We start from the raw sequence: 22,319 nt of genomic DNA, 5'->3' as shown, positions 1-22,319 counted from the left end.
TATAGTATGTCCTTCTGAGAGGGTGGGTGGAGGGATATGGGGACTTCAGATACACCTCAGCTGAGCTCTAGTTCAAATCTATCCTGTGTGATTCCAAAGGTTCTACTCTGCTGGGAAACAGTTGTTCGACTGTGCTCCCAATAGCTTAAGTTTCAAATTAAGTGCAGCCAGCAATTCCTCTTACCCTACTATGGTTTGGATCTTGTGTTCCTCAAAGGTTCATGTGTTAGAGGCTTGGTCTTCAGTGTGGTGATGAAACGTGATGAACCTTTAAGAGATGGGGCCTAGTAGGAGGTCCTTAGATCAATGGGAGTGAATTTTCAACAGTGAATTGTTATAAGCCTGTCTCTCTCTGGGTTCCTGTTTTGAGATGTTTTCACTCCCACATAAACTCCCACCATCAACCACTGGACCCTTGCCAGAACCTGTATCACATTACTTAGACTCTCAAGCATTCAAAATTGTGAGCTAAATAAACCTCTTTTTAAAAAATAAAAAATTCTGGTTTTTGGAGTCAAAGGAAGCTAGCTAGAAATGTTAAGCAAAGGCTATATAAGTCATCTCTAGTAGGGTGGGCTAGGGGTGAGGCTTAGGGATAGACCCCTGGCCTAGCATGAGCAAGAGCCAGGGATTTGATCCCCAGCACTTATCAAACAAAAAAATTTACCTTAATACTGAAAAGGTGTTAGTGAGGGCTGGTCATTCAGAGGGGCTCTGACCATGGAAAGGGGGACCTTAACACTCTAGTGACAGTTGCTGGGTGCTCTTGGTGAGATGCTGACCTAGGGCTAGTCAGAGCAGTCTTAGCTGTTCCCATGACTTGGAGCTTCTGGAAACCACAGAAGGCAAAACCTGTTTCAGGTGGTCAGATTTTGGTACTAAGGCCAGTTCTCATGTGTTGAGGAATTGAAGTCAAGATCCACATAGCTCATCCCAGTTCAGAGCCTGCCTTCCTTGGAGGCCCACCCTTCCTAGGAGGCCCACCCTTCCTACCAGACATTTCAGTTTTAACATCCGTCTTGGTTTTGTTGTGCACATAAATCTACCATGCCCTGGAAGAGAAACACAATGAACAGGCTTGTGGCCACTGGAGTAAAGGGATATCAGGGTGCCATAGGTGTTCTACAGTTCCCAAGTGCCCACAGTGCCAAGTGTTTGGGTAAACCTGCTGTAGACTGAGCCAAGGCACCAAAATACTCAGAAGCAAGAACCTGTTTATTCAGATCCATGGTCAGTTATAAGATTTTATCTGATTTTTTGGTCATGGGTCCCAAAATGCATTTCAAATTACATCAAAATAGAAAGCTCAACATTTACAACTTGAAAAATGTTTTTCAAAAAAACCACACATACTCCAAAAACAAAGGCTTGGTTTAAAAGTCACCACAGAGATGCTGTTGTTGCTGGTGTGTGTATGCTGTACATTTGCAGTGAAGTGAGACCCCTGGAGATTTCTTTTTGACAGTGAATGTGTAATTGTCCTGTACGGTGAATATGTCAGTGTTATCAAAGATTACTGTCTTTGAGCACTTGGTTTATTGAAGATACAAACAATGCTTTTGGCTCTTTGGTTGGAGACACAAGCTGGCTGGATTCTGCTACACCCCTGTGCCTGCTAAAGATCAGGGCCATCTGTGATATGGCACCACAAAAGCTGGGCCCCACTCAGTGACATGCTCAATGGCTTGGGGGCCAGAGGTGAAGCACTGTCCTATCAAGCACCTGTGCTCTAAGAGGGTCTTCATGGAACTGAAAAGTGGAATTCTATGGTCCAGCCTTGAACCAGCCTGGAGGATATTTAAGAATGCTTTTGCCAAATGCAGTAGAAAACTTAGTTTTAAAGTTGTAAGTCAGGAAAGCCATTATCTAGTTTTCTCAGGAATTTTTTTTTTTCTTTCTTTCTTTTTTTTTTTTTTTGTGGTGCTGGGGATTGAACCCAGGGCCTTGTGCTTGCATATCAGGAATTTCTTTTAGAAACTTTGATTCTTCCCTACAGTGGAGGCTGGCATCTCATGGGGGGCAGGGGCAGACATTCCCAACCTACTCTGCTACTTCAAGGACAACTAGAAAGGAAGTCAAGGCTGGGTCAGTAACCCAGAGAGGACAGGCCTGGAGACAGTGGTGGGTATACTAGCCTCTGAGCATTACACAACTAAATCCTTAAATGGTTACAAAGGCCCTGAGAACTAGCTCAGTGGCTTCTGGGACCTTGGACTGATGGAAAGAAGGGCCCATGGTCAGCTCTGGCTGGAACAGTGTGGTTCATAAGACCTCTTTCTTGCCTTCCCATTTATTTCTTCTGGATGATCACTACTGTAGTAAAACACCCCCTAAAAGTTGAAAAATGGAAGTATCCTGCCAGGGCCCCTCAGGCCCAGGGAAGGGGCTGTGTGGTAAATCCCACTTGTTTGCTCTGGAGACAGTGGCTGGTTCATCAGAGCTGGTGCAGCTTCCCTCTCTCAGTCAGGAGTGTCATGGCCATGGCATAGAGGAGGTATCCCAAGACAAGGAGCAGGGTGCAGGGCAGGGGACCAATGCAGAATAGAGAGGCCACAAAAAAAAAGAGCAGGAGCGAGAGCAGTGTCCGGTAGCTGCCCAAGAAGCGTAGGCTGAGCCTGGGGCCTCGGGCATGGTTGGCCACTTGCCTCCGTCCCACAGGGCTCAGGAGGTGCCTGTTAGCCAGCACAGGCTCAGTGAGGTGGTAGCGACAGAAACTGCCAAGGAAGTCATCTCGGGAACACAGAGCTACCATCTGGTCTGCAAACTGAAGCATAAACAAGAGCTCAGATGAGGTGGGGACAGCAGGTACCATGAGCCTCAGGACATCAGAGCACCCTCCCTCCCAGGTCACCTGCAGAATTCAGGGATTAACTTTCACACAGGCTCTCTCTTCACCCAGAATCTAAGGACTACAAATTAAATGGGGGTACAGAAGTGAGGGTGTCACCTTGGGGCAGGAGTATTCTCTGTGACCCATTTCTAAAAGCTGTCAGGACACCCCTGCTGCCCACTCACTCTGCGGTTGATGGTGGATGACAGCCTGAAGAGTGCTCGGACCAGGCTGGGGATCTCATAGCTCCGGATGGGCTGTAGCTCTGAGTCACCCTGGTACTCAATTTCAAATCTTCGCAACCCATTGATGATCTAGAAACCAAGGTCATGAGGACAGTTCAGAAAATACCTCTTTGCCAGCAACCCAGAGAATCTGTTTACTGAGGCACAGGAGGGTTGAGAACAGGTTATGTGACCAGGGGATGTCCCTTGGTGACTGCGTCTTTTACCTGGTAACGGCCCAGAGGTGTGAGGATGAGTCCATCATCCCCCACAATGCAGTCTGGGAGCTGCTTTTTCCCATTCTCGTCCTGTGTGGTCCCCAGGGCAAACGTGAGCTGGGCGAGCTGGGCTTCACTGAGCTGGCAGAGAAAAAACACCTCTGCTTTCAATTTTAAGCTGAAGAGAAGGGACTGGTCTCCACCCACTGGACTCTGACAGTGAGTGACAAAGGGGACCCAGACATGATACCCAAAGTGCAGGCCTGTCTGCCACAAAACGAGCCCAGAGGTGCCCTGGGACAGGAGCCAGGCTTGGTTCATGTGTGCAGGTTCTAGGACTGGTATGTGGCTAGCCATTGGCTAGGTGGAGAGTGAATTCTTTGAGGAGGGGACTGTGTTGGATGTGGGTTAAGCTCTATAGCTCATACTCGAAATATCTGGCGCAGGTACTCCAGGGCCTTCTCTAGGTACTCATCTGTCTTCCGGATGCTGTCCTGGCCCATCTCGTCCAGGTCATTGGCTGGGTATAGGCCATTTGGATCTGTGGGACTAAACCCCAGCCATGACAGGAATGAGTGGCCAGCTGGGCTTTCCACACACTGGTCAGAGATGGACTTAGCAGTCTGTTTGGCTTGCGTGATGAGCTGAGCGAGGCGCAAGACCTGCAAGGGAGGCATGGGCGGGCCAAAAAACTTAAGGGCTACCTCCTAGCATCTGGTCACCCACTAGACAGATGTTGCTGCACCTGGGCAGGGCAGCCCTGGGGAGCTGACCCCAGGAGGTGTGCACATTCACACAGGCAAGGGACCAGGAAGAATAGCTTATGACTTATGATCTTCCAAATGTGAAAATTTCCCAATAAATTCTACCTTTATTATCAGGAAAAAAAAAAAAATTAAACTTCACTGGGGAAAAAAAAAAAGAAAAGAAAAAAAGGGAAAGGAAAGAGGAGCCATAGGACTATCTACTCAACACTCAACCCTCCTCCTTTCCTCTTTAAAAGGTGGGCACCTTCCCTGGTTCTGCCAATCCTTACATCTTCAGGGCCCCCATGCTGGTGGCGACCCCACTCACTCACCAGGGTCCGGACCTCAGGTCCAAACATTGGGGTGTACTTGCAGTCCTGGCCCTCCAGGCTGTAGACATGGCTCTTCACCTTGAATGAGGCATCAGTGACAGCTGGTGGCCATGGGGATAGGAAGCTGCCGGTGACTGTGGGGGCTGTGAAGAGCCGGTGCTGGCGGTGGGGAATGACGAGTTCTGGCTCCAAGAATAGCTGCTCACCTGGAAGACAGGACACAAGTCTAGAACCTGCTTCCCAGGGGGCAATGCCTAGGTGCTGCACCCCTGGGACCCTGCCTCTGTCCTTGCAGCATCTCACGGTAACTGACAGTAGGTGGAGCTGCCAGCACCTAATGCTCAGGGGATCCCTGGTAGTGCCAATAGGAAGGCACAATGAAGCTGACACAAAGCCATGCTAGAAAACCAAGATCATGCCAGGCATGGTGGTGCACACTTGTAGTACCAGCAACTTGGAAGGCTGAGGCAGGAGGATCACAAGTTCAAAGCCAGCCTTAGCAACTTAGTAAGACCCTGTTGTACAAAATAAAAAAGGGCTGGGGATGTGGCTCCGTGGTTGAGTGCCCCTGGGTTCAATCCAAGTTCCAAAAAGAAAAAAAGAAAAAGAAAACCAATATCAACTCTTGACACCACCCAATGATTTGATCACCAGGGAAAAAAATCACAATTCTAAAGAAGCCACAGCTCGCGGCTTTGCTGCCCCTCTCTCAGGACATACCTGAGCCTCCTACCTGGCATGCTGCCACCATAGGGAAAGCAAGGTTTAGGGATTCAGTTAGGCTTAGAGACTTCACTGTCCTGCTGTGTACCAGAAGTTCCCAAACCAACTTGTACTAAGACACTCTACAAGCCTGTGAACACAGTGGTTCTTCTAAGTGCCACTTCCTGCCAACTAAGGACCTGGCCCCAATTCAACTGTGTTGAGGCCTGCCTGATTGGCCCAGGACTGATGACTTACCTTTTTGGATCATTTCAGCTAGGTTGGGCTGAGCAAAGACTTTGGCCACTCGGAACACCATGAGTGCATTCTTGGGGCTGACCAGGTCTGTGCGGAGTGCACGGTTCAGGAAACCCACAAACAACTTGGTATACATCAGAAGGTTCTCCTGGACAAAGTGTGCCCTGAGGACCAGGGTAGTAGGTCAAGGGCCAGCCTGAGCAGGACCCTAGACCCCACGAGAGGCAGAAGCTGTGCTGGTCCTCACTTGCTAAAGCCCTTGTTTCTCCCTGGGCTTCTAGACTTGCTCTGGCCAAGATTTTATGAAGGTTTCACAAAATGGAAGCTCAAGGGAGTCAGGCTGTCAGGGGTGAGGGTTAAGGGGGAGAGCAGGGAGAAAAGTGGTACAGAGGCAGAACTTAATGGATCTTCAAGGATGAGGCCCTTTTCAAGGCCATCACAGCAAGGTTGGCCCAGAGCCTGTCAGGATAGAGTGAAGACACAGGAGAGGGTTGCCAACGGAAGGCCTGGGAGTCAGCCATGAGGAACGAACAGATGACAAGAGGATGAATACTCTGCTGGTGAAGGGTGGAGAGATGGTTTAGGGGTGACATTAACATTTGAGCCAGGAGGTAGGTCAAGGGCAAGGGAATAAAGCAGAAAATCATTCACTGTCTCCGTGGGAAATCCACTGCAGGACATGATAAAACTCAGTCCAGAAAGGGCTAGCCTCTGAAACCACTCTGTAGGGCCTGTGAGCAGAGCCAAGAAGGTCAACAGAGGCAGCACTAAGACAGTAATGTTGAGCCCCCCTGGCTCAACATCCAGCTATGAAAGCTTGTCTCTCCCACGGAGAGAGGCGTGGACTTGCTGGGAGAAGAGAGTACTAGGAGCTTACCATTTCTCTGACACACATCGGGGCTGGGAGTCACTGCTTTGAGCCTGTTTCTCAGGTGCATACCTCCATGGTTGCAGGTAGCTCAGCCACATTTCCAGTACCTGGTGAGGAACATGTGTGTCCTGGTAGCCTACACACTGACTCCTGAGAGGCAGTTCAGGCGGGAAGTTCTGCATTTCAGCTGTGGGGCTCTATTGGGAAAGGGCAGGGGGATGCCCCATGTTCTGGTCTCTTCTCCTTGATCTTAGTACAGATGCCAATGAGAGATTAGTTCCTCCCACATTCCCTCAAGGGACTTGCATATTCCTGTGATGTTTGACCCTTATGTTAGCCCTTCAGGAGCCAGACTCTACAGCAGCTGAGCACAGTTATGTGAGGCTGGAAGTCTGACCAGCATCTAATAGAACTGGGACTGGGGCAGGCCAGGGCTTTTCTGTACTTAAGTGTTGACTGCAAACTCAAACCAGCAGAATTATGTGACTCAAGGCCTCACTTCCGAGGCCTCAGTGCTAACAGTTGCTTACTTTTCTTATCAGGGCACAAAGGGCAAAAGCAAAGGTGCAATGGGGCCAACACTCACGGCTCTGAAGGACGCATCTAGGGGCCAGTGGCCAAAGCAGTGCTGTAGGAAGAGATAGAGCTTCTGCTGGACAAACCTTGGGACAGCAGCCCTGAAAGATAAGGGAGTCAGTCATGCCACATGCCTTAAGGAGGAGGATCTGCTCAAGGGTAAGCCTGGCCTGTGGTGTGCAAGAGTCTGCTTTTATTTGTGGGGGGATATCTGGGATTGAGCCCAGGGGTACTCTACCACTGAGCAACACCTCCAATCCTTTTAATTTTTTATTTTGACAGGGTCTTGCTAAGTTGCCCAGGATGGCCTTGAACTTGTGATCCTCCTACTCTGCCTGAGTCTCTGCTTCACCAGACAGGAACACTAAGGAAAGATTTGGTTTTAGCCGCATTCTTCAGAGAAAAATGAAGGTTAAGAGAGGTTAGGGAAAACCCCAAATACATAGGAAGTGGGTGAGCCAGTGTGATATCCCCCCACGTCACCTAGCTCCATACAAGTCACCTACTCTGCTGGCTCATGATGGGTCAGGGCATTGCTCACCTGCCTAGTCTTGCAGAGGACTTTGAGCAAGTGTTGCCCCTCATTCCATTTCACATATCCTGGGGAAAAGTCATGATGGGTGACATGCACACAAGAAAAGGAAGTCAGAGGCCATGGAAGCCCTGCCACAGCCCTGCACTAACCGTTTGAATTCTTCCAGGGGGCTGGTAGCATGAGAATGGGTGGAAGGGGAGGTCTGCTCTGGCTTCAGGCTGTTGGCAAAGGCATGAAGGTGCTTCAGTAGCAGGCGTACAACCAGCACATGCTCTTCAGTGGGTGTGAATGATTCCTATGGTGGAAAAGACAGGCATCAGGGTCTGAGAAGGTCTGAGGCACCCAGTGCTTGGGCTCTAGGTCTGACTGTATCCCACCCCTGGGCCAGTTGCTTTGCTCCTCCACGGGAGGGAGGGGCCAAGTTGGGATCAGGGCCACCCCCTAGGACCCCAATGTGCCTGACATTCATTGGACATGCCTCATAATGCTGGATTTGGACTGAGACCAGCTCAGTGGTGAATTCAGTGCCTACAGGGCCTGCCCTGGGGAGGCTGGCTAAAATAGGCAAAGATGCAAAGTGCTTTCCAGTGCACTTTGAGCCTTATTTTTGTAACACATGACCATGCACCCTCAGCACTGCTATCTGTGCTGGGCCTCAGGGACCCCACATCCTGACCATTCAGGACGAGGAAAAGGGATGGGCCAGTAACCCACCAGAACTCTGGACCCAGGTTCACCCACCTGCCTCCTGGGTGTATGCAGAAAACTCACCAGGGCTCACCTTTCAGAAGTGGGTATTTCTTCTTTCTCCCCAATTCCTTCTCTGGCCACAACCCCAACCCCTCCCACCTGTTACCCTTCCTGGCCATGGACAAATGGGAAGTTCAGTCACAGAGGAGCCCAGGATGTCACTTCCTCCATTGCCGATGAACCTGTGGTCAGCTAAAATTCCCAGGATAAGAGCATCCTCAAGCTTGTGAGCCAAACTTCTGATTGACAGTACAAATGCAGGATTTTTATGGCTAAAACCTGAGAGCCCTTTTGCTGGCTATAGAATTTCTCTGATTGGATGAGTGCAGTAGTGTGACTTAGAAGTAGACTACGGGGGCAGGGAGTTGGGATGTCACCTGAAGGCAGGAATCAGATGAACATACTCCTTTTCCCACACTTGTTCCCCAGTTCTGTGTTTCAATACACTTGCAATGCTGAGGTTGGCATGGGGCCAAGTCTCCTGTAGACCCTGGGGTACAGAAGATCATGCACAGGATGCTAACTATACCACTGTCCACTCACTCTTCCCTGTGATGAAAATGCCTCAAGTCTATGTGATATGCCTCACTGGATAAATCTGAGAATAAAACTATGAACTGGAGGTTACTTTTCTCTATTTGTCTCTAATGTAATTTGTACAAAGAACTTCACTGTTTTGTTTTTGTTTTGTGGTACTGGGGATTGAACCTGGGGCCTCATGAGTGCTGGGCAAGCACTCAACCACTGAACTGCATCCCCAGTTCTCTTTTTAAGACAGTGTCCAAGTTGCCCAGGATAGCCTTGAACTTGCATTCCTCCTGTTTCCTGACTAACTGTGATTACTGGCACACACAATCTCATTCAGCTTTACAATGGTTTTGAAGAAAAAATATATGTATAATACAATGTCCCCTCCAAAACTCATGTTGAAATTTAATCCCCACTGTGAGTTACTGAGGTGGGACTAGGTGGAACCTTTTAAGAGGTGATTTGGGGCAAATGGATTAATGGGGTATCTCAAGAGTAGGTTTGCTATAAAAGCCAGTTTGGCTACGTCTGTCTTATGTTCTCTATCTCTTGCAAGGTGATGTCCTTATTCATCTCAGGACTCTATCAGAAATAAAGCCATCACCAGATGTGGTCCCATGACCTTGGACCAGAGCTATGAACCACCAAAATAAATCTCTTTGTGTGTGTGTGTGTGAGAGACTGGGAATTGAATCCAGGGGCATTCTACCTCTGAGTTACACCCCCAGCCCTTTTATTTTTGAGATAGGGTCTCACTAAGTTATCAAGGCTGACCTCAAACTTGCCATCCTCCTATCTCAGCCTCCTGAGTTGCTGGGATTACAAGTGTGTATCACTGTGCCAGGCAATAAATCTTTCTTTATAACTTATCATTCTTTTGTTTATAATTCACTTTATTAGCAGCAGAAAATGGACATACAATAATAATGTTAATACTAATTAATACTAAAAGACTAGAAGAATATCAATGCCAAATGCTAACAGCCCCACCCCTAGGAGCCTTACCCTTTTCTACACCCTCACTCCTGGCCCCTGGGGTTTTGAGAAATGATGTCATTCCCTCAATTCAGAAGAGACAGCGTTGCAGGAACTGATAATCCACTTTCCCCTGCTTGTGCACCTCTCCCACTTTGCCCCACCCTTCTGTTTAATCCCCACTGTGAGTTACTGAGGTGGGACCAGGTGGGACCTTTAAGAGGTCTGTGGGGCTTTAAGCTCTGTGGAGCTATATTCCTGCTAGGTTTGCCAAATCAAACATCTCTCCCAACTCCCCAATCTCTCCTAGGCCAAATTCCCATGCAAAATATGATGCCACAGTTGTACCTGGGTCTCTTCTTTGTTTCTTTGCAGTACTGGAGATGGAACCCAGGGCCTTGCACATGCTAGGCAAGCACTCTATCACTGAGCTACACCTGTAGTCCCTACCTTCTTACTTTCTAAGGATGAATCCCCAGAGCTCACAGCATTTCCCACTGGGCCCAGCCTCTCAGGGATTCTTCCCTCACTCCTCTCCTACTCTGGGGGTGAATGAAGCCAGATGTTTTTCCAGAGACCCTGTTACACACTTGGCTCGCCCACAAGCCTTCTCCTTGCTTAATGAAGCTCCTGCTTCCGAGCCCTGCCATGTGCTGCAGTCACCATCCTCTCCCACCAACACTGGGTGGCCAAGCCATTTTTCTTATCTTGTACTCAAATTCGAGTTTTATTGTTGTGTGATCCTCTGCTGGGTGAGTTGGACAGAGCCCTAGTCACAAGCATGGCTCCATATTTCCACTATTTCTCACAAATCAGTTAACTTCATCATCCCTGAAATATCCAACAGGTCTGACCTCCACTTCCTGACCTGAATCCATCCACACACTTGTTATTCTGTCCAAATACAATAGCCTCCAAGAGGTTACCACGTGACCTCATTTGCCTCTGGAAGAGTCTACCAGTGGCTGGTGCTCAACAGGTCAGACCCTTCTGGACTGTCAAGTGCTGACAGTCTTGTGATCTGTGAGGCAAAGTCCTGAGTTCTTCCCACCCCTTGCTATACATAGGCTTGGGATAGCTGCAGCCTATGGGCTAGGTGATGGCTCTGAACAGGGTTGAACTCACACCACCCATAAGTCCCAAGGCTTCTGCACCTTGGTCACTTCCTGAGCATCATGACCTTGCACGGTGAGGGTGAATCAAGCAACAGCAAAGCTCGCTCTCAGACCTGAAAACTTGAGACACCTCTGCTGGTTGGGGTTCAGTCAGACACATTTGTGACCCCATGGCCAACCAAGGCCATATTGCTTCACTCTGTCACATGGCCATGTACCCCAAACCAAGCTAGTCTACAAAGCTGGACACCAGTCCTGGCTGAAGGCCAACTCTCCTGTCTCAGTCACAGACTATGCTCTGCTCAGTACTAGCCTCTCAATCACATGCAGCAGGCCCCAGCCAGACCTTGCTCTGCTTCTGTGCCGACATGCACTCTGTGTTCCCACTGTGGGGCAAGGGTAAGGGAAGGAAACAAGAGCAGCCAGTACTTGGTAGGCGTGGAGGGCCTGGAGGCTGGGTTGGGCAGGGCTGTGGAGGGCGCTGGAGACACTGAGTCGGTAGTGCAGAACCTCCAGCTGAGAGACAACACAGAGAGAGAAGCCAAGAAGAGTCAGGGGGTTGGAAGATGAGGCAGGGTGGGGAAAGGGAGAGATGGGACCAAACAGGACAGGGGAAGGAGAAAGGGTGGGGGGAAAACAGTGAGAGGAGCCCAGAAGGAAGGAGAAAACAAACAAACAAACAAAACAAAACAAAACAAAAACATGTCAGTGGCAATCCAACCAATCACAGCCCCAGCAGCCTTGGGCCAGCAAAGCACCACCCCTCTCAGTGGCCCAGATCAGGGAAACCTACAGCCAGGCCCATTTGGACACATTCTTTAGCCTTGTAGGCTGAGAAACAGGCAGACTCTCAAAATCACTAGGGAGGCCTCTCAATATTGCTAGGGTTAAAGGCATCTCCAGCTCTGAAGTCAGCCCAATTCTGACCTTCAAGAAGGAAATCTACTCTCCCACCAACCCTGAGACTGCACTACATGTGCTACATGCACACCACAGCCCACCAGAACCCCAGGTCCCTCACTTGGACATACTGCCGGCCACCAAGGCCCAGAAGGCCTGTTATTGTTGTAGTACTAAGAATTGAACCTAGGGGCACTCAACTACTGAGCTATATCTACAGCCCTTTTATTTCTTAATCTGACACAGTCTTGCTAAGTTGCCCAGGCTGGTCTTGAACTTGTGATCCTCCTGCCTCAGCTTCCCAAGTGCTGGGATTACAGGTGTGCACCACAGCGCCAAGCTCAGAAGAGAAACTTTTGAGGAGCCAGTCCCAGGACTCTCTGCCCAGAAAACTACGTGTACAGTTGACCCTCTGTATCTGGGTTCTGATCCACAGATCTGACCAATCTCTGATTGAAAATATTCAGGGAAAAAAAAACAAGTTGCGACTGTACTGATCACATAAAGATTATTTTTTGTCATTATATCCTAAATGATGTAGTATAACAACTATTTATATAATATTTACATTGGATTAAGTATTATATATAGTTCAGAAGTAACTTAAGCATATAGGAGAATATGCATAGATTATATTCAAATACTATACCATTTTATATAAGGAACTTAAGGATCCATAGGTTTTGGTATCCTCAGGTGGCAGTGCCCCTGGAATCAGTCCCCCCAAATACTGAGTAACAACTATAATGTATTGGATTTCCCTGATTGTCTGAGAAGAAATTTACCAAATGAGTTAGGTGAATGACATGATCAATTCTTATGTATCTAAAATCCAATCAATGTTCCTTCCATGAATGGTTCTCAGAACTGAGAGAACAGGGACAGGTTCCCAGGCACTGAGATAAGCACAGCTCAGCCCACAATGCCCCACCTCTGCCCTTCACACCCATTATGTAAATTAAAGATGATATGCTCATTAGTCCTAACTGGGAAGGCAGCTGTTTCTACCTCAGCAGGATCCCCAGTCATCCAAATACACAGGGCTCCCAAGGGAAGGAGCCCCAAAAATCTGGCTATAGCCACATAGTCCTAGAGGCAGCAGGAACCCTGAGGCTGGCAAAGCCCAGGAACAACAGGGGTGACAGCTGAGCTAGCATGCGGTCTGGTTCCCAACCCAGGATCCTCTACCCTACCCTACCTGCACCAACACTGCCTGCTGATGTACCCTTCATCTACCCACAGCCCAGAGCAGGCCTGGCACACACATCTTACCCTGCAAAGGCCATGCTTCCTGCCCAAGCAGCAAGTATGCTAGGTTTCACACAGGAGAGGTCAGAATGCACAAGTCAATGCTGAAACTTGTGAGGCAGGGTGGGGAGTACAGTAGGATGGCAAAGTTCCCTCACAGTTTTCCTCTGTACCAGACCCCAAGCTTGGATGCAGAACTCAGGGAGCAATCTGAGAACAGTTTCCCAGTTGAGTCCCTGCCCCTTCCTGCAGGAACCCAGGGCAGACCCCACAGTTACCTACAGGTCCATGGCTGTCACTGTCCCCAGTCACTGGGCAGTGAACACATGCCCTGAACCTAGCCTGGCCATAATGGGACTCAGGCACTGCACTTCTTGTATCTAGAAATCAGGGAGGGGTTGGCAAGGATTTCCATAAGTAGGTACAACACAGGCCATGATCAACAGGTAAGGGGCCTCGAATGACAGAGACCTCCATAGCTATCTTTCCTCAGTTCCCATCTCCTCAGTCCTCTTGGGTTTTGCATTCTGCCAAAGGGCAGATCCTCTCTGGGCACTGTCCTCCCATTGCTAATCATGCTGGGCAGGTCTCACCCACACCAAGGTCTGGCCAAGAGGAAGTGAATATGGGAACAAAAGGGAAGGTGCTCTCCTTCCTAAGCATGGACAGCCTACTGACCCTTCTGCCTGGCCCATGAAGATATAGAATCTTCATGTGACAGCCCAGAAAGGCCTTTCTGGTTGACCCTTTAAAGCAGGTGTAGCTTCCACTCACTTAGACGGCAGCATGAGCAGAAAGAAGTCAATGCAGCAAAGTGGCATGCGCAGGGCTAAGTGAGCCTCCCAGGATCCCAAGGGGAGAAGTTGGGCCCTGGGAGCCAACTTGAGAGAAGCCCAGCTGCCAGGCTACCATGCACCAGCCAGGAACATGAAGCGAAGCTACAATGGAAGCAGAAAAAGCATTGCATGCGCTTTGTGTTCAAGAGGCACAGGACCGAGTCTTTAGCCTTTCCACATTCTCCTCCTCCTGTCTGATGCCAAGGATGGAGATTTGGGGTGCCCTGTGCTTTGAGAGAGCAGCAATAAGGTCAAATCTCATTCTCACACAGCACAGCATTGGGGTTGTAGAATTAGGACTCTGCAGCAGGAGCAGAGAACCACGGTTTCACCTAAAATCTGAGACAATTTATCATATACCCTTCTCATTTTTAATCACATCATCCATAGACTCTCCATTATTGAAATCCTTAAGAATTCTGTCTAGTAGTCACAAAATCAATGTCTATAGAGCAAATTGATACACAGAAACCATGGCAACAGACTGTATAGCTAATGCTGCCTTGGGCAGGGGCCTGGGTATATGATTCAAGCTGTTTACAGTATGTGAATCTTGCTGTGACTCTAAGTGCCTACCCAGACACACTAATAGAACTCTTCTACCCTGATGGGCCCAGTCCAGGACAGCAACAGCTGGAGGTTCCAGGGACTTTGCCACCTCCATGTCTTTGCAAATGAGTATGCTACTGAGGGAGGGAGAAGAAAAGCCATAGAAGGGGAGGGAGGAGGAGGAGGCAGGCTGGGCCATATGCAGGAGAGTAGCAGGACCCAACCACAACAAAAATTTCTGTTGTTGTTGATGCTCTGGAGGAGGTAAGTGCAGTGCAGGCAAGCAAAGAAGGTTTGGGTTCACCATAGTGGGGTCTGCTGAGGGCCACCATCTCACCTGAGAGCATGAAGATAATGCTGATGGCAATGGGAAAACCAGGATGTGACTCCTAGAGGCAACTGCAGCTTCCTACCCTCAGAGCAAGAGCACCAAAATCTCAGCCATTCCTGCTGCCAGGAGAAGCCACGTAGGCAGAATCCCAGAAAGGGCAGACCACCAGACCTTAAGGGCCTACCCCTTGCAGTGCAAGATGCCCATACAACTGGAGAATAATACTCACTTGTGTTCAACATCTGAGTAAGGGGTAGATGGTGGGCTTCCACTTCCCACCATCCAGGCTGTGACAACTAACTCAGACTAAGGACAAGAAATGGCAGGTTGACCAGGGCCAAAGGCAAGAGGTGAGAAGAACTATGGAAACATACCTTGGCATGAGGAGACTGCATTTTTTGGTACATCTCCAAGGAGTAATGATGAAGCCACATTTCAACAAAAACCTGCAAAAGAGCAAGGTCAAATTGTTTGACAACAATACCAAGACCATTCAATGGGGAAAGGAGTCTCTCCAACAAATAGTGCTGGGAAGACAGATGTCCATATGCAAAAGAATAAAATACCACACACAAAACTAACTCAAAATGGATCAGCAACCTAAATATAAAAGCTAAAACTGTGAAACTTAGAAAAAATGTAGAAAGCTTTAATGACAATGGATTAGGTCAAGACTTCTTCATTAGGAGATCAAAAGCATAGGCAAAATAAAATAAAAAAAGACAATGTGATATTATCAAAATCAAAACTTTGGCACATCAAAAGATACTATCACCAGAGTAAAAAGGCAGTCACAGAATGGGAGAAAATATTTGCAAACCACATATCTGACATAGGGTTCATTTTCAGAAATATAGAGAAGTTCTAAAACTCTACAACAAAAAGTCAAACAACCTGATTGAAAAATGAAAAAAAAAAAAAAAACATCTTGCTGAGTGTAATGGTGCATGCCTGTAATCCCAGCAACTCTGGAGGTTAAAGCAGAAGGATCACAAATTTGAGATCAGCCTCAGCAATTTAGTGAGGATCTAAGCAACTTAGAAAGACCCTGTTTCAAAATAAAAAAAAATAAAGGCTGGAGTTGTGGTTCAGTGGTAGAGTGCTTGCCTGGCATGTGGGAGGCCCTGGGTTTGATCCTCAGCACTGCATACAAATTAATTAAATAAAAGATCCACTGACAACCAAGAATATTTTAAAAAATAAAAAATAAAAAGAACTGGTGTCATGGCTTAGTGTAAAGTCCTTCTGGGTTATATCCCCCATACCGCCCCCCCCCCCCCCCCAAAAAAAAGTGCAAACAAGGGCTGGAATTGTGGCTCACAGGTTGACCACTTGCCTGGCATGTGTGAGGCCCTGCGTTTGATACTCAGCACCACATATAAATAAATAAGTTAAATAAAAGAACCACTGACAACTAAAAAAAAATTTTTTTAAATGTGCAAACACCTAAACACTTTGAATAGACATTTCTCTAGAGAATATTTATGAATGGCCACTAAGTGCTCAACTAATCATTAACTAATCATTAGAGAAATGCAAATCAAAGTGAGATACTACCTCATATTGACTAGGAGAGCTGTTATCAAAAAACAATTGATCATAAAAATATGGAGAAACTAAAACCCTGTGCCCCCTGCTGGTGGGAACACAAAATGGTACAGAAACTTCTTAAAAACAACAACAACAACAAAAAAAACCAGTATGGTGGTGCCTCAAAAAATTTAAACATAGAATTAACATGTGATCTAGCAATTCCATTCCTTAGGTATACTGGGTATACCCTAAAAGATCTAAAAACTGCATTTCTTTTTTTTTTTTTTTTTTTTTAATGCAGTACTGGTGATTGAACCCAAGAAGTCTCTACCACTGAGCTACATGCCCATTCCTTTTTTTTTTCCCCAGTTGTTGATGTACCTTTATTTTATTTGTTTATATGCGGTGCTGAGAATCGAACCCAGTGCCTCACAAATGCTAGGCAAGCATTCTACCACTGAGCTACAACCCTAGTCCCAGGCCAGTCCTTTTTATTTTTTGAGACAAGGTCTTGCTAAGTTGTCGAGGTTAGCCTTGTGATCCTCCTGCCTCAGTCTCGAGTTGCTGGGATTATAGGCAGAGTACCTGGCTAAAAGTTGGATCTTGAGATATCTGTACCCTTATGTTCACAGTAACATTATTCCCAATAGCTAAAACTTGTACCAACACAAATATTCATCAACAGAAAAATAGATAAACAAAAGATGATATGTCCATACAATAGATATATCCATACAATAATTCAGCCTTAAAAAGGAAATTCTGACACCTGCTAAAACACGGATAAACCCCGAGGACCTTATGCTAAATAAATACTGTGTAATCTAGATAAATATTCTAGATATGAGGTACCTGGAGTAGTCAAATTCATAGAAACAGAAAGCAGAATAGGGGTTGGGGATATAGCTCAGCTGGTAGAGTGCTTGCCTCACAAGCACAAGGCCATTGGGTTCAAATCCCCAGCACCACAAAAAAAAAAAAAAAAAAAGGCAGAATAATGATTACTGGGGGCTGGGAAGAGGGAAAAATTGATCGCTATTGTTTAATGAATGGATACTCTTTCAGTTTTTGAAAATAAGAAATGTTTTGGAATTTAGATGCATAACAATGTGAATGTATTTAGCACTACTGAACACTTATAAAAATGGTTTAGATGATAAAATTTATGTTACATTTTACCATAATTAAAACATTTTATTAGCTGGGCATGGTGGCGCAGGCTTATAATTCCAGGTGACTCAGGAGGCTGAGGCAGGAGGATCCAAGTTTGAAGCCAGTCTCAGCAATTTAGTGAGGCCCTGAGCAACTTAGTGAGACCCTGTCTCAAAATAAAATATTTTAAAAAATGGCTGGGGATGTGGCTCAGTGGTAAAGCACCTCTGAGTTTAATTCCCAGTACCAAAAACAAAAACAAAAACAACTTTTTATTAAAAAATAAACAAAAAGCACTGGTGTTCTGTCCAGGAAATAGAACTCTCTCTGTCCTGAAAGTATCTCGGTCACCAGCCCTCCTCACAGCCAGCCCAGCCTGGAGCCCACATCAGTTTAAACAATCTGGACCACCACGGTCTCCCTGTGAAGAGTAATGACAATTCCTATCATTTCTACCTCCCAGGGCTGCTGTGAAAATAACCTGGGGGATCTAAAAGCATAGCACTTTACACACCAGTATAAGGTAGGAGACCAAATCCCATCCTATTCATGTTTCAGGCTGTCACCAGCAATATTATGGATATCAAGTCAGGGCCAGAATCCAGCATCAGAACCAGATGATTCTCTCTGGGGTCTGGGAGGCCAGCACACAGAAGGGCAGGACTGGGCTGGAGTTGTAGCTCAGTGGTAGAGTGCTTGGCTAGCAAGTATGAGGCACTGGGTTCAATCCTCAGTGCATATACAATGTAAAATTAAATTAAATAAAGGCATGTGTCTATCTACACCTTAAAAAAATGTGTGTGTACATATATATGTGTGTATACATATACGCATATATAAATATATACAATATATAGAAGATATATATTTTTGAAGATAAGAAATGTTTTGAAATTTAGATGTACAACAATGTGAATGTATTTAGCACTACTGAACACTTATAAAAATGGTTAAGATGATAAAAGTTGTTATATTTTATATAACATAAATTATATGTTATATAAAAAAAAGAAAAGCAGGACCACTCAAGAAGCGAGGCAGCCCAAGCAAGATCTCCCTCCCATTTGCATCTCCTGACACAAAGGATGGGCTCCCTTCTGACCAAAGTGGAGGCTTTGTAGGGTCCTCACCATTTGGCATCATAAAAATGCTTCTCTGGCAAGATTTAATATCCACAAGTGGTATTCAAAAGTTAACATCTCCAACAACATGGAAGAGGATCAGAGGGCCAGGGTGAGATGTAGAGCATTCACACAGATCCACTGGAATTTAAAGATTACAATGACTTCTCTTTCTTCTTCTTTTGTGTGAGTGTGAGTGTGTGTGTGTGTGGGGGGTGTACTAGGGACTGAACACAGGTGTTCTACCACTGAGCTACATCTCTAGACCTTTTTTTTGTTAACCTTAATTTTATTTATTTATTATTATTGTGTGTGTGTGTGTGTGTGTGTGTGTGTGTGTGTGTGTGTGTGTGTTTTACAGGGATTAAACCCAGGGGTGCTCTACCACTGACCTATATTCTCCACCCTTTGTGAAGTAGGGCCTCACTACATTGCCCAGGCTGGCCCTGAACCTGCAATCCTCTTTACTCAGCCTCCTGAGTGGTAGGGTTACAATTGTGTGCCACCATGCCCAGCAACTGCAATGATTACATCACCATGAGAAAAACAAAACAAGTCAGGAACAGTAGTGCACACTTATAATTCCAGCCACTTGGGAGGTTGAGGCAGGAGGATTACAAGTTTGAGGGCATCCTTGGAAATTTAACAAGACCTTGTCTCAAAATAAAAAATAAAAAGGGTTCAGGATTTAGTTCAGCAGTAGAGCACCCCTAGATTCCATCCTCAAGCAAAAACAAAACTCCTGGGGTTGGACAGGGAACCTGTAATGGAAAATCACCATCAACAGCATAAGGGTTAGAAGGGTAGACAAATTTCTTCTCATGGGTTTTCTAAAGTCATAGCAGGAAAATGCCAACATTCAGTACCACCCTCAGGTTGACAAGATGTTTTGGGGATTCTACCCCCTATGGTGGAGGATGGCTGAGCAGTTTGTTTTGAAATGGAAACAGAAACAGACCAGCTTCCTGGGCTCTCACCTGGAGGAGAGTTTCTGACCTCCAGATCTCATGGGAGGCAGGATCTGCATTCACAGATGTCTGATGAGAGATGTGTCGCTTCAGAAGACTGGTGTGATGGAGGCCGTAGAAGGCAAAGGGCATGGCTGGTGTCCTGATAGTGACATGAAAATAGGCCTGAGTTAGGGACTCCTGCTGTCCAAGCCAGGGGAAATCTGGACATCAAAATCAATGATAGCAGTAAGTAATGATTATAAGGTATCGAATCACACAATAACCCCCAGGTCCATATTGATATTCTTGAATAAACAAATAAAGGAGAAAAGTCTCCTTACCACAGAGTGCCCACTTAATAAATGTTGAAGGGATGAAATCAGCAAGATCACCATTTGGCAACTGCCCTATTAATACCAGATTTGGGTGAGAATCAAGAGTGGATGCTGGGCTGGGGATATAGCTCAGTTGGTAGAGTGCTTGTCTTGCAAGCACAAGGCCTGGGTTCAATCCCCAGCACCGCCAAAAAAAAAAAAAAAAAAAGAGTGGATGCTAACATGAGTGATGATTACATACTTTCAATATATCTTCCCACAAAATCTCAAAATCTTAGTATCAATTTAGGTGGATTTAACTTATAATGGAAAAATCTGGCTAACACCCTTAGCCCAATGACCAAGCTCATATCAGCAGTATTACGGCAAAGAGACACCATGAGTCTCCTGACTGGACACCTGGGAAAGACTAGACATCACAGTTGTTGTGTTCCTGCCCATAAAGACCAAGCTGGGCTTAGCCATGAGCAGATAAAAACCAGACAGCTCAAGTTATCCTTGAGCTGTCACCATCACACAAATGGCCTGTGTACTAAGAGGGGTCATGTTTGGGAAAGAGACTGATGGACTGTTCCAGCCTGAAAGGCACTAGAGGGACCACTGCACACAGCAAGCAAAACTGTGTCAGGCCCAGTTAGGTAACAGACATGAGTAGGGTAGCTGATGATAAACCCTGAACAGGGTCTGAGGATTTGGCAACAATCTGGTAGCAGTATTGGGCACTATATGACAACAGTTTCCTTCTGTGGACAGAAGTGCCATCGTTATGTAGGAGAATGCAATACTTCTAAGAAATACACTCTAGAATATTAAGAGGTCCTGGGGTAGCATATCTGTAAGTTGTTCCAACAGCCGGAGGGTGGGAGAAGGGGAGAAGTGTGTGTATGCTGTAGGGATAAATTGAAAGAGAATGGATTAAAAAGATACTGCAAAGTGTAAACAATTTGAAAATCTGAATGAAAGATGTGTGGAAGTTTTGTGTTACGTTTCTATAAGTCTAAAGTTATTTCCAAATAAAAAGTTAAGACAAAAAAAGTTAAAACAAGCCAATAACAGAATACTGTTTGGCAGCTGAATTCTGTGTTGGAGAGGATGTGGTTCCAACCCACCTCCAAATTCTCCTCTGAGAGCCATAGTCAAGGTCACCAGCTATTGTTGTTACCTAAGCAGCCTCTCTGTCTCCTGGACCTGCCTGTCCACTCTCTGAGGGCATCTGTCCACACATGTGAGTTTTGTGTGAATGTATGACCTGGTGTGCACATGTCAACAGATATGAGCTGGGTCAGCATCTGTAGCACAGTCTGTATGCAGTCTCCCAGGGTAGGAGCTGGGTCAGTGAGGTTAAGAGGAAGAAAAGGAGCTCAGGCAATTGCTGCTGGGGACAGAGGGACTCTTGTTGAAAGCTGGCCAAGATGCCCTTAGTTGAAAGCCCATCACAGCCCCAATGGGAGTCATTTAGAGAACCCTAAGTTAACCCTTAGGCTAGGGCTACTACTGCACATCCCCCAGATGTGCAGTACAGCATCAGGCTTAGTCTATATAGCCTGGCACAAAAGGCTTTTCCTCCCAGGGCCTCCCTCTCAGGCTACACAAATTCCCACTATTATTTTCAGTTCATAGGACAACTGTACAACTTACACCCTGCTTGCCATATCGATGGGGTCTAGATGCTGTAAGTGGTGAGGGTTGTTATGAGCAGAACATAAGTGTGTTCCCATATCAGAGTGAGGGTCATCAATGAAGTCACAGACCCAAAAGCTTCTATGATAGCCACAGACCACCAAAAACTACAACCCAAAATGCCCTCCAGAATTGAGATGGCTGAAGTTGGGAAATGAGAGGTAATAAAAATCAGGGAATCTCAAACAATGGGTGGTACCATTGTCCCTGAGGGCAATGCCACTGACAAGGTCACTCCTTCATAGAAGAGTCAAGCCTTTACGACCAAGGCAGTCTTACCTGGGAGCCGGTGAGGGGCTGGTCCCCCCTGGACTGGAGGAGAGTGGGGGAGGCACACTGCCTTCAGTGGGCAGGAACCACGACAGGTACCTGTCTACCAGGATGAAATAGGCACAGTCTGAAGTACGGACATGGAGGGACACAGGCAGTGGCTAGAAAACCAAACTCATTATTAGTGTGGGCTCTGGGTTCCAAATTATCTTCCTCCAAGCACCAGCAACTATAGGGATACCCCAGGACAAGCCCCCACCCTTCACAGCAGGACCTGGTAATGCAAGAGATACTTAAGAGACATTCCTTCTGTACCTTTTGAGTGATGAGGCTCAAAGCAAAGAAGAATATGTAATATTCAAATGGATCTGATAGCAGTATCAAGGAGCAAACACAGTGTTGGTGGGTCACACTCCAATGATGTGTGCTGGGTCACTCACAACCTCCCCACCCTTCATGACACCAAAGGATACTAAGGGCCAGGTTCAGGCCAAGGCCCCCTGTGGGGGGGAATTGGACCTTGTTGTGGTACAGAGGGCTGTCAGGGAGGACACGTTCCTGGATGGATGCCTTCACAGGGCCCTGCAAAGAAAGGGATGAGCAGGCTCCAGCACTGTGTTCTCCAGACAGTACTGCCCTTTGGGAAGGCTGCTAAGGAAGAGATCAGCACACAGAACCTGCCTGTGGGAATAATGTCCTTCTTGTGGTAGTGCTTAGACAAAAGAGGTTTTGCTTAGAATTTTTCCTATTATTA

The 22,319-nt window shown here is 46.6% G+C and overlaps 2 protein-coding genes across 6 annotated transcripts in view; one reads left to right on the top strand and one right to left on the bottom strand.

Annotated features, from left to right (window-relative positions):
• Nucleotides 1–6,803, top strand: part of MED15 (mediator complex subunit 15) — an 84,760-nt gene extending 77,957 nt beyond the window's left edge. Inside the window, exon 17 of the mRNA XM_079151997.1 lies at nt 6,724–6,803. Coding sequence (XP_079008123.1) covers nt 6,724–6,788 — 65 coding nt within the window. The 3' untranslated portion in view covers nt 6,789–6,803. The remainder of the gene's footprint in view (nt 1–6,723) is intronic.
• Nucleotides 1,195–22,319, bottom strand: part of SMPD4 (sphingomyelin phosphodiesterase 4) — a 28,011-nt gene continuing 6,886 nt past the window's right edge. For 3 of the 5 annotated variants that reach the window (XM_079151986.1, XM_079151990.1, XM_079151989.1), the window contains 15 exons: nt 22,039–22,147; nt 21,881–21,933; nt 21,575–21,726; nt 19,308–19,440; nt 14,899–14,970; nt 11,090–11,176; nt 7,442–7,587; nt 6,768–6,858; nt 6,188–6,288; nt 5,311–5,474; nt 4,351–4,556; nt 3,701–3,934; nt 3,282–3,413; nt 3,016–3,144; nt 1,195–2,764 (listed from right to left, as the gene is read on the bottom strand). In XM_079151986.1, the coding sequence (XP_079008112.1) occupies nt 2,435–2,764; nt 3,016–3,144; nt 3,282–3,413; nt 3,701–3,934; nt 4,351–4,556; nt 5,311–5,474; nt 6,188–6,288; nt 6,768–6,858; nt 7,442–7,587; nt 11,090–11,176; nt 14,899–14,970; nt 19,308–19,440; nt 21,575–21,726; nt 21,881–21,933; nt 22,039–22,147 (2,139 nt within the window). In that variant the 3' untranslated portion in view covers nt 1,195–2,434. The remainder of the gene's footprint in view (nt 2,765–3,015; nt 3,145–3,281; nt 3,414–3,700; nt 3,935–4,350; nt 4,557–5,310; nt 5,475–6,187; nt 6,289–6,767; nt 6,859–7,441; nt 7,588–11,089; nt 11,177–14,898; nt 14,971–19,307; nt 19,441–21,574; nt 21,727–21,880; nt 21,934–22,038; nt 22,148–22,319) is intronic. The other 2 variants (XM_079151988.1, XM_079151987.1) reach the window with 2 other exon arrangements.

This window comes from Sciurus vulgaris, assembly GCF_902686455.1.
Source record: "Sciurus vulgaris genome assembly, chromosome: 8".
NCBI lineage: Eukaryota > Metazoa > Chordata > Mammalia > Rodentia > Sciuridae > Sciurus > Sciurus vulgaris.
This window is presented reverse-complemented; position numbering and strand designations above follow the sequence as displayed.